Source organism: Salvelinus alpinus, chromosome 7 (assembly GCF_045679555.1).
Source record: "Salvelinus alpinus chromosome 7, SLU_Salpinus.1, whole genome shotgun sequence".
Taxonomy (NCBI): domain Eukaryota; kingdom Metazoa; phylum Chordata; class Actinopteri; order Salmoniformes; family Salmonidae; genus Salvelinus; species Salvelinus alpinus.
In genome coordinates, this window is record NC_092092.1 from 24166628 (window position 1) to 24178015 (window position 11388).

Sequence of the window (11388 nt, forward strand, 5' to 3'; positions counted from 1 at the left end):
GTCTACAGCCAGTACATGGACAACCAAGAAGTACAGTACAGATGGACAGACAGACCACCTGACAGCAGGGGAGTTACTACCAGAACGTGTCCAATAAGAACACAGATATTTTCTTTATGTTGCTAAATGTTTTGCTACTCTGTGCCTTAAAGAACATGACCCTGAACACGGCTAGTTTAGAGAGAAACTGAAACATGGTCACTATTTTAATTTTTTAAAATTAATAATACGTGTTTTTAGGTAAATTTTTCCCTCTGTGTGTTCTCTTTAACCCTTTTAGGATTAAGATACTGTATGTGTGCCAATCACATCTTTGTCAGAATTGACCCAAAGCCGGTGGCTGTATCGAGTGCGCTGTATGGGCGTGTGCCCTTAGCTACGCTGTTACTGTTCAGTATAGCCTCCAGACAGTATAAACACAAGTCTGCTTCCCAAATGACACCCTATTCTTCCTATGGGCTCTGGTCAAAAGTAGTGCACTATATAGGCAATAGGGTGCCATTTGTGATGCATACCAACAGGTCAGTTTAGAGAGCATAGGCCAAGTAGGATAAATTAAATTCTCTCCCTAGGACTTCTTTTTCAAAATGAATCAGTGTTTCTGATGTTTTGGCCTCTTCATCTCTGGGTTGTTGGGTTAGAGATTTTAGAGTACTTACAACCCAAAAGGACGATTTTTTTTTTTAAACCTCTGTCCAATCAAAATCCTATGAGGATGCAGGGCATTCTTATGTTCTCCATCTTATTACGTTGACATGCAGAATGATGGCATAATGGTTGAGGGTTTGTTCTGTGTTCTCTCCCCCAATCTAGGGATGCTCTTCAATGGTGTTATACGCCATCTAGTGGCCAGTCTCAGTACCAACCAACCATTTTATTATTTTATTTGACCTTTATTTAACTAGGCAAGTCGGTTAAGAATAAATTCTTATAACCATGATGTTGTTATAGTAGCAGCAGTCACAGGCATTTATAAAAAATGTGAAATGGGATTGATGGAAGCATATTAAACCTATTCAAATATGCAGACACTTTGGCCCTGTCAATTAAGAGCTGGAGATCAATTAAACCCCAAACCGAATTGTTACTTCGGGCTCACCGGTCCTCTCTTTCCCCAGGATGGTGAATATGGTACTGATGAGGAGGAGGATGACGAGGAGGAGGTCAGCCCCACGGAGCCGTCTGCCATCGAGGTGTTTGACCTGGCTGAGAACGAGGACATCTCTCCCCTGGAGGCGGACCCTGAGAAGCTGGCCCATAAGTACCGGGAGGTGAGAGAAACCATTAAAGATAAAGGGCGGTGTCACCCTATTCCTTATATACTGCACTACTTTTTGGACAGATTTTGCAACAACTTCCTTAACTCCCTCTCTCCTCAGCTTCAAATAAAGCATGCTGTAACACAGGCAGAGATCCAACAGCTGAAAAGAAAGGTAGGTTAAGTTGTATTATGTTGCTACTATGCTATGTTGTTGTCTTAGGTCACTCTCTTTATGTAGTGTTGTGGTGTCTCTCTTTTTCGTGATGTGTGGTTTGTCCTATATTTTTATTTAGTATTTTTAATTCCAGCCCCCGTCCCCGCAGGGGGCCTTTTGGTAGGCCGTCATTGTAAATAAGAATTTGTTCTTAATGGACTTGCCCAGTTATATCCAGGTTAAATAACAGAAAATATATATATTGTGATTGTTATTAAATGTTATGTCCCAATGTTTAATTGTACACATCTACTACTTAATTAATATTCAGTTGCATTTACGGCCAGTCCGTTTGTCTACCTGTGTGTGTGTACTTACGCGCATCTGTGTGTGTGTACTTCTCCACACTCCCAGCTGAACCATGCAGAGCAGGACAAGCAGCGCTGGCGTATGGACAAGAACCAGCTGGAGCAGACCCTGCAGGAGAACAAGGAGCGCATGGAGAAGCTGGAGGGCTACTGGATGGAGGCCCAGAGTCTGTGTCAGGCTGTGGACGAGCACCTGAAGGAGACGCAGGCCCAGTACCAGGCTCTGGAGCGCAAGTACAGCAAGGCCAAGCGCCTCATCAAGGAGTACCAGCAGAAGTAAGGCCGGGCCATACACACACACACACAGGTTGCATTGCTACTAGCGTTAGCGCAATGACATGGTAGCTGTTCCCATAGACTTCCAGTCACGGAGCCATTGACTATCCATTTAAAAGCGCGTCTCTGCAGAAAAATATTTTTGCAGTGACAACAATTTGGGCCACCGTTGCTAAATTAAAATAGGGGAAACACTGAGTGTGATTAGTGTCTCTCTGTGACGTCTCATCTGTAGGGAGATTGAGTACCTGAAGAAGGAGACTCAGCGCTGTGTACAGGACGGGGCCGAGGCATCACTGAAGGAGGAGTCAGGACAGCTCCATGAACAGGTAATAGTGGAGACTGATGGCTGTATGTGTGGCTCAAACACCAAGGTTTGTGTGTTCGATTCCTGCTGGGGCCACCAATACGAGAAATGTATGCACACATGACTGTCAGTTGCTTTAGATAAGTGTCTGTTAAATGATATACACTGCTCAAAAAAATAAAGGGAACACTTAAACAACACAATGTAACTCCAAGTCAATCACACTTCTGTGAAATCAAACTGGCCACTTAGGAAGCAACACTGATTGACAATAAATTTCACATGCTGTTGTGCAAATGGAATAGACAAAAGGTGGAAATTATAGGCAATTAGCAAGACACCCCCAATAAAGGAGTGATTCTGCAGGTGGTGACCACAGACCACTTCTCAGTTCCTATGCTTCCTGGCTGATGTTTTGGTCACTTTTGAATGCTGGCGGTGCTCTCACTCTAGTGGTAGCATGAGACGGAGTCTACAACCCACACAAGTGGCTCAGGTAGTGCAGCTCATCCAGGATGGCACATCAATGCAAGCTGTGGCAAGAAGGTTTGCTGTGTCTGTCAGCGTAGTGTCCAGAGCATGGAGGCGCTACCAGGAGACAGGCCAGTACATCAGGAGACGTAGGAGGGCAACAACCTAGCAGCAGGACCGCTACCTCCGCCTTTGAGCAGGAGGAGCACTGCCAGAGCCCTGCAAAATGACCTCCAGCAGGCCACAAATGTGCATGTGTCAGCATATGGTCTCACAAGGGGTCTGAGGATCTCATCTCGGTACCTAATGGCAGTCAGGCTACCTCTGGCGAGCACATGGAGGGCTGTGCGGCCCCACAAAGAAATGCCACCCCACACCATGACTGACCCACCGCCAAACCGGTCATGCTGGAGGATGTTGCAGGCAGCAGAACGTTCTCCACGGCGTCTCCAGACTCTGTCACGTCTGTCACATGTGCTCATGTGCTCAGTGTGAACCTGCTTTCATCTGTGAAGAGCACAGGGCGCCAGTGGCGAATTTGCCAATCTTGGTGTTCTCTGGCAAATGCCAAACGTCCTGCACGGTGTTGGGCTGTAAGCACAACCCCCACCTGTGGACGTCGGGCCCTCATACCACCCTCATGGAGTCTGTTTCTGACCGTTTGAGCAGACACATGCACATTTGTGGCCTGCTGGAGGTCATTTTGCAGGGCTCTGGCAGTGCTCCTCCTGCTCAAAGGCGGAGGTAGCGGTCCTGCTGCTGGGTTGTTGCCCTCCTACGGCCTCCTCCACGTCTCCTGATGTACTGGCCTGTCTCCTGGTAGCGCCTCCATGCTCTGGACACTACGCTGACAGACACAGCAAACCTTCTTGCCACAGCTCGCATTGATGTGCCATCCTGGATGAGCTGCACTACCTGAGCCACTTGTGTGGGTTGTAGACTCCGTCTCATGCTACCACTAGAGTGAGAGCACCGCCAGCATTCAAAAGTGACCAAAACATCAGCCAGGAAGCATAGGAACTGAGAAGTGGTCTGTGGTCACCACCTGCAGAATCACTCCTTTATTGGGTGTGTCTTGCTAATTGCCTATAATTTCCACCTTTTGTCTATTCCATTTGCACAACAGCATGTGAAATTTATTGTCAATCAGTGTTGCTTCCTAAGTGGACAGTTTGATTTCACAAAAGTGTGATTGACTTGGAGTTACATTGTGTTGTTTAAGTGTTCACTTTATTTTTTTGAGCAGTGTATATTATATATTTCATTGTGTGCAGCTGTAACCGATGTGAAATGGCTAGCTAGGTAGCGGTGGTGCGCGCTAGCAGCCTTTCAGTCGGTGACGTCACTTGCTCTGAGACTTGAAGTGGTGGTTCCCCTTGCTCTGCAAGGGCCGCGGCTTTTGTGGAGCGATGGGTAATGATGCTTCTTGGGTGACTGTTGTTGATGTGTGCAGAGGGTCCCTGGTTCGCGCCGGGGCGAGGGGACGGACGTAAAGTTATACTGTCACACAGCCATTGGGGAGACCATTGGTGAAGCAGAGCATTGGTAAAGTTTCTAGTAGTCTATCATAATACGTAACCATAACTTTCTGTGTTACTTTGGTTGCAGGTAGCAGATCTGGAATGCAGGGTTGAAGAGCTGAAATCTGAACCTTTATAAAAGCCTTGTTTCCTATGTCTCTTCAAGAACATTAAGTGGATACCAGGATGTTATTGTATTTGCAGTGGACCCAGGGTATTTCTTGCCTCAAACTTTAGCTTGGTTTGCGGTTGCATACATGTACCCTCAGGCTTTGTATTGCTGCATATAATCTCTTTATCTAACAATCCTTTTAATCCTGTTTTTGTTGTTTGTTTTGTGAATATTTCCGATCTGGTAATATTGCCAATGGCTACTGGTTTGTCTGATAGTTTAATCAACCATTTTCTTAACATAAAAAAAAATACTGGCAAGAACTTCTGTGGAGCTCTAACCGTTGCTGTTCCTCATTTTTTTCCAGTGTTCAGTATTTGGCCATTTGATAGAAAATAGTGTTTGGGTGAATTAGAAAACCAGGCTTTTGATTTCAATTGCAAAAACAAATTCCTTTTCTTTGTTTTGTGATGTTTTATTTTCTGGAATTGTCATTTTACAGCTGTAATACTGTGGTTTTCAAACAAAGTTTGGTTTGTATATATTTTTTATTAATACATGTAAAACATTTAACATGTATGCACTAATGGAGTCAAGAGTTGGTGCATATGATAACTTATGTGACTGAGGAAGACATGTAATTGTAAAATGTTGACACTGGAGAAGATATAGAATGATTGTGTTGGTGCTTCACTGGAATGTAAGGGAAAATAAGAGATACTGTCAGCTATCCATCTCCTTCTACAATTAGATCAGCAATCCAACCTTTGCAGGGGTTTGTCACTCAACTTCAGTCGACTGCTGCCTACCTTTCAGAGTTAACAACCGTAGTGTGTATTGTTAGCCAGTCAACTCCGCTAGCCAGTAATGGCTACTGATGCGATTCAGTAAGAGCATAGTAAACCTTCAGTAACAACCCCTTTCTTAAGTAACTGAACTTACATAAAATAACTCATTGTAAAAAGGACCAGAAGAGAGTTTCCAAATCTGCTGTGCTACAAAGGGACATGGACAAGATTTGAAATCTGATCGTTTTTAATTTTATTGTGGATGTTATCAAAGATGTGTTCAACACTGACTGAATGGCAGACACTGGTGATGGAAAGTGTTGGGAAACACAACTGGTGCATGTTCATTAGGAACCAAACAGAATAAAATGGACTGAAACAGGGAAGGACTAGGCCTATCTGGACTTGTCTGTTGTGTACCCTAATGAACACAACCATGGACTTCGATGGTGATGAAACATCACCAGCAGCTATTGTGCACTCCCCATTCCCCTGACTGTAGCACATGGACTCACTGCCAGGTAGTATTCACCTGCTTCTTCACAGTTTGGAGGGAAACTTACTGTAAAAAGCCTATTTGTGTCAACTCCCATACCAGTGTGTTTGTATAGTTAAGATGACTGAAATATTTGAGTTGTTTATATGGTAAACGCCATATGTGAGGTGTTGTATTAAAGCTGGTAAGATAAGCAATGCAAAGAAACGAGTGATGATGGAAAGGAAAAACGGTTTAGAATGGATATTTGTTGAATTTCAGAGGCAAGACCTAGGTGATTTCACAAAGAGTGTTAGATAATTTTATGAAATGAAGAAATATCTCATGAGCATGTTATGTATTTTCATAAGATTTTAGGCGTGTACAGGGCACATGCTTTGCATTATATGTTTTGTGGAATAAATGGTGAACCGTGATACTGAAGTCTTTTTTTATTCATTTTCCATTTCCCTTATCTTCAGGTACAAAGATACACTACATAACCAAAAGTATGGACACCTGCTCATCGAACATCTCATTCCAAAATCATGGGCATGAATATGGATGGAGTTGGTCCCCCCTTTGCTGCTATAACAGCCTCCACTCTTCTTGGAAGGCTTTCCACTAGATGTTGGAACATTGCTGCAGGGACTTGCTTCCACTCAAACACGAGCGTTAGTGAGGTTGAGCAATAATAAAACACAAATCACATGCTTTTACTTGTGTTGTAAATAGAATGGTATTCTGATCTGTGAATGTTGCTCTGCTACAGAAATATCAACTTAACCAAGTGTTTTCAAATGAACCCAATAGTAAATAGTGTGTGTGTGGTGCAGCCAAATTATGAGTGCATCTTTTCATGGTGTCTCGTCAGGTGATAATTTCGTGAAAACCTTTTGACACACTGATCACACTTGTACAGTTTCTCTCCGTTGTGCAGCAGCTGGTGAGCTTTCAGACTCTGAGGTCGACTGAAGCTTTTCCCACATTCAGGACAGGTACATGGTTTCACCCCAGTGTGTTTTCTCTCATGGCGCTTCAGATCCCCAGACTGACGGAAGGTCTCTCCACACTCTGTACACAGGAAAGGCTTCTCCCCTGTGTGTATCCTCACATGCACATTCAGCTGTCCAGAGTGGCTAAAACACTTCTCGCAATAAGAACAGCGGTATGGCTTCTCTCCCGTGTGAATCCGCTGATGCTGCTTAAGGCTGTAGAAACAAGAGAAACCTTTCCCACAGTCATTGCACAAGTACCGTTTGGCTGTGACTGACTGGAAACACCTGTGCGATTTGAAGCATTTAACATACTTGTAGCTCTTCCCACACTGAAAGCAGAGGTGGACCTCTCCTCCCTCTACGGCCTTCGGCTCTGGCGGAATGAGGCCTGAGCCCAGGCCTGAGGCCTGAGAGACATACTCCTCAGGGTGGTGTCTCTTAACGTGCTTCCGGAGGTACCTCTCCTCGGTGAAGGAGAATTGGCAGTAGGAGCAGGGGACCGCTTCAGAGCTCAGCTGGATGTTCTTACATACTTCTGCCTCCAGGTGGCGCTGTAGACCGGCAGCCTGACTGAAGAACCTTCCACAGCGGGTGCAGCAATAACGCATATTTTCCTTCGGGTGCTTGTTGAGCTTGTGCTTCTTCAGGGTGGTGTACCGTTTGAAGGTAACCCCACATGTAGAGCAAGAGTACGGCGGCGGCCCCACCACAACCTGGATGCACTGATGGGATCTGAGAGACTCTGGGTTGTCGTAGGTTCCCTGACACTCAGTGCAGCTGTACTGGGCCTCCTCTCCAACAGCATCTCCCTCCATCTCCTTCTCCATGTCCAGAGCATCTGAATGGGATCTCTTCTTGGTACTGATTTGTCTTTGTTTTGGTGCGTTTGCCTTAGTTTTGGCTTTAGAGGTCCTGGTGGACTTTACTCTGAGGTTCCTTAGTCTCTGAGAGGGAGCTCTTCCAGTCTGGGTCTCTGTAGGTGAATCATTGGTGGAGGGGGGCTCCGGTTCCCAGGCGCTGTCAGAGGGCGGCCGGGGCAGATTCTCCCCTCTGACCTCTACTACTCGACGCTTCTTCTTCGTTCCGTGAACTCGTAGCTGGTGCCTCGCCAGGTCATACCCCTGAGCGAAACACTTCCTGCACTGGGGGCAGCAGTAGGGTCTGACGTTGGAGTGGACAGCTCGCATGTGTCTTTGGAAGTGGCCCTTCTGTTTAAAGCTCTTCCCACACTGAGAGCAGCTGTTGGCCTCCTCACCTGTTTGTGCCGGCTCATCTCTCTGGGGCTCTGTATGTAGAGCATCAGAGGGGAGTTCTGGGGATTCGGGTTTATGGGTGCTCTCCCCTCTGACCTCTACAAAAGCCTGCATTTTGATGACCTTTTCCCTTTGGTCATGGCTCTTCATGTGCTGACAAAGGCTGCTCTCCACAGTAGAAGAGAATGGGCAGTGAGGACACGGGAATAAGACAGAGGCCCCTGTAGGTGGAGCATCGGAGGTGGAGGACTCAGTTTCCTGGGTCCTGTTAGGGGATGGCTGACTCTTCCCTCTGACCTCTTCAGACATAAACTCTTCTATTCCCTGCTTCTTCTTCTTGCCATGAACTCGTATCTGGTGCCTGGCCAGACAAGACAGCTGAGCGAAACACCTCCTACAATGGATGCAGCAGTACGGTTTCACCTTGGAGTGGACATTTCGCATGTGTCTCTGGACGTGGCCCTTCTGCTTAAAGCTCTTAGGACACTGAGGGCACCGGTAGGCCAACTCCCCTACAGAGGACGACGACATAGGGTCTGGCTTCACATTGCCGTTAGAAAGGTGATTGTCAAGCTCACTCAGTGCAGACGCAGGTGATAGGTCCAGAGAGTGTGATTTCTCTGTATGTTTTTGAAGGTAGGACTTGGTGGTGAAAGTAAGCTGGCACTGACAGCAGAGGAAAACCTGTGACGACAAATCTGTTCTAAACTCTGAAACAGAGAGAAAAGAAGACGCAAAAGTTAGGTCTTACTAAACATTACTAAAGTGACTGGCATTCTTTCAACCTTTTTGAGATTGAGAAATGTAATATTCCCTATTATTATTCTTTATACACCCTCACATAAGCCTTCTAGACGCCCAGTGCCTGAGCAAGGTCGTATAAGGAGACCCAGAACGATAAGTACCTGAAGGGGTGCACTTTCGGAGCCAGATTTGGTCAGAGGGGTCCCTAAACCTTTCGATGAATCTGCCCCCAGGCCAAAACAGGAACTCATCTCCTGGGAGGATGGAGCGGCAGCAGTGGAAGAAAACAATCCCCCTGTACTGGAGTGCTATGAGATTACCTTCCTCTTCATTGCGAGCACAGTTAACATACCTGAGAGAGAGCGACAGAGAGAGAGTGAGCGCAGTGTGACTTAGACAGACAGAGTGTAGAATAAGTGAGGGTACGTTCTACAAGTTACCTCATCCAGTTGGAATGAGTGTCTCGTGCAGCATCGATGTACTCAGATTCACTCTTACTGTTCCAGACCTGAAAAAAAAGCTATGCTTTTATAGAAAAACATGACAAATAATCTCAGCTGACTCGGCACAACAGTCATAAATAGAGTATAGACCATGCTTAAGATTTCCATGGAATAGCAATGACAGATCCTGCACTGTAGGTGCACCCAAATATCACCCAGGGCTGTGGTCAAAAGTAGGGAATAGGGTGCCGTTTGGGACACAGTTAGTTTTACACAAACTATAGTACAGTATTTTGTACAATATTTAACCTTTATTTTGACAGGGAGTCAAGCTGAGACCAAGGTCTCTTTTACAGATGAGCCCTGCAAATAGAAAAATATACACATATATCACTACGAAAATCAAAACAGATACAAAACACATCATAGGAAACAAACACACTATTCAGTAAAAAGGGTCCTAAATCAGCCATCTGAATTTCCCTACATATCACAATTGCCCAGTATATCAGCACTCACTCACCTCCCAGGAATAGTCACTTGCTACTGCTCTTTCCCTGGTAGTCACCTCCCCCTCACAGGGGCCAAAGTGCATTCCTGGGGCCACAGTTGGCCCTTGGTTTAGGACCCCCAGGCCTGCCCCTGGGATACTGGACCTGCCTACCACCAGCCCATGGGGTAGGGTGAGGAGGGCCCTCTGAGGTATACCCATTGGAGTGGGTGAGTCCAGCATGAAGGACAGACCACCTTGGACATCACACTGGTCTTTGTTGGAGGTATGACACTCCTCACAATCTGTAAAAATAAAAATACAAAGTGATAGGCCTAAGTAAGCTGGTACAATCATGTGGTAAGCTAAATTGGATATAACATGGCTTTCTACTTACCAACTGTAGATCTAATCAACTATGATTTGAAAGATGCATGCAAAGACCAGTGATGGCCTTGGAATTCAAGATAGTCAGAGTACACAGAATTCATTCTCACTCACAGAGGTCATTACCGTTGTCATCTAGTAGTTGATGATCCTCCTCTTGGCCTTGTACCACAGTGTTCACCAATATATTCTGGACGAGGCTGTCAGAGAACACTGTGACAACACAGATCCAGTGAGAAAATTGAGTATATGACAAATGTTCCTGACACAGGAGTACATGACAATCACAATCTGAAACTGATTGAATTTGGCTACTGTAGCCTGAGTACCACACCTGCAGAGGGGTTGTCTGTAATGATTTGGACTTGGCATCCCTCCTCTGACACACCAGGCTCTGCCCACTCCACGACGATCACTTCTTCAGACATCACTGTATTCGGTTAGTAGTGTAGCAATGACAGTGTTAGCAAGCACAACACAACAGCCATGTATCAGGACAACACCTTCACCCTGTGTGATAAACTATGGCAAAAGCCATTTGTCCTGATATTATACCAATTTCACGAATTAATTTAACAGTGCCTTAGCTACTAAAGAAAATACAACATCTAAATGTCATAATGCACATTGTTGTTAGCTAGCAAGCTACATACAAAAATGCTAGCTAGCAATGTGGAATTAGCATTATCTTGCAAGATAGCTAGCTAATGTTCAAAATAATATTGACACACCTGGACAACCTGATCTTCTTGAAACCTGTAATTACTAATAATCTTCGTTATCATTTAGGTACTAGTGTATGTCAATTTTGGAAAACTGATTTGACTTCTGAGGAGAAAATTCATGAGTAGCTTCTCCTTCTTCAAGTTGTTTTGATGGCGGACCGCAACCATTCATGGGTAGCTTGTAGCGCTGTTCCCTTTACATGACCCGGAAGTGCAAACCTTTCACACTGATGGCTTGCCTCTAAAATGTGACTTTTTGCAATTATTGATTATGCTTTGATGACCAGAGTATTATTCATACGCTTTAGTGTTTCTATACAGTAACATAATCTCATAAACTACTTTACATGATGAAGGAGATCTTCATATAATCGCAGACTACAACAATATTCAGCAGCGCCGCTGGTGTAGTGGTATCATGGAAGATTCCCATTCTTTCGACCCGGGTTCGATTCCCGGGCGGCGCACTGATTTTGCTATCTTGACACTAAATTGCAGAGCTGTGTTCTATGGTGCATTAAATGCACGATTACACAAAGTAACAACTGCGATGAGTTTACTTGGTTAGTCATCATCAGAAAAATTGTCTGCATTTAAAAATATATATATACACTTG

At 45.0% G+C, this 11388-nt stretch overlaps 2 protein-coding genes and 1 non-coding gene across 5 annotated transcripts in view; 2 read left to right on the forward strand and 1 right to left on the reverse strand.

Moving 5' to 3' along the window:
• Nucleotides 1-6169, forward strand: part of LOC139580649 (neurabin-2-like) — a 26000-nt gene extending 19831 nt beyond the window's left edge. The window contains exons 7-11 of the mRNA XM_071409534.1: nucleotides 1119-1271; nucleotides 1380-1433; nucleotides 1830-2059; nucleotides 2295-2388; nucleotides 4446-6169. Coding sequence (XP_071265635.1) covers nucleotides 1119-1271; nucleotides 1380-1433; nucleotides 1830-2059; nucleotides 2295-2388; nucleotides 4446-4496 — 582 coding nt within the window. The 3' untranslated portion in view covers nucleotides 4497-6169. The remainder of the gene's footprint in view (nucleotides 1-1118; nucleotides 1272-1379; nucleotides 1434-1829; nucleotides 2060-2294; nucleotides 2389-4445) is intronic.
• Nucleotides 6170-10978, reverse strand: LOC139580648 (histone-lysine N-methyltransferase PRDM9-like). Of its 3 annotated transcripts, none has more exons than XM_071409532.1 (7): nucleotides 10779-10978; nucleotides 10382-10477; nucleotides 10174-10260; nucleotides 9694-9965; nucleotides 9168-9235; nucleotides 8889-9079; nucleotides 6170-8693 (listed from the first exon to the last, which is right to left on the reverse strand). In XM_071409532.1, exons 2-7 carry the CDS (start codon nucleotides 10473-10475, stop codon nucleotides 6574-6576), a joined length of 2832 nt encoding a protein of 943 aa, XP_071265633.1. In that variant the 5' UTR covers nucleotides 10476-10477; nucleotides 10779-10978; the 3' UTR covers nucleotides 6170-6573. The 3 variants fall into 3 exon arrangements, with proteins under 3 accessions (XP_071265633.1, XP_071265632.1, XP_071265634.1); XM_071409531.1 differs by having other exon boundaries at nucleotides 10162-10260; XM_071409533.1 differs by lacking the exons at nucleotides 10174-10260; nucleotides 10382-10477; nucleotides 10779-10978 and adding an exon at nucleotides 9480-9533 and having other exon boundaries at nucleotides 9694-9831.
• Nucleotides 10979-11168: 190 nt separating this feature from the next.
• Nucleotides 11169-11239, forward strand: trnag-ccc (transfer RNA glycine (anticodon CCC)). The gene has a single exon. It is a non-coding gene; the product is annotated as a tRNA-Gly (tRNA).
• The last annotated feature ends 149 nt before the right edge of the window (nucleotides 11240-11388 follow it).

Excerpts from the sequence above, each read along its gene's own strand:
- LOC139580648 (XM_071409531.1), bottom strand. The coding sequence starts at position 10,475 with ATGTCTGAAGAAGTGATCGTCGTGGAGTGGGCAGAGCCTGGTGTGTCA. Across the intron at positions 9,236-9,693 it reads CAAGTGACTATTCCTGGGAG|GTCTGGAACAGTAAGAGTGA; the intron begins GTGAGTGAGTGC and ends CTTTTTTTTCAG. Across the intron at positions 9,080-9,167 it reads ACTCATTCCAACTGGATGAG|GTATGTTAACTGTGCTCGCA; the intron begins GTAACTTGTAGA and ends GCTCTCTCTCAG.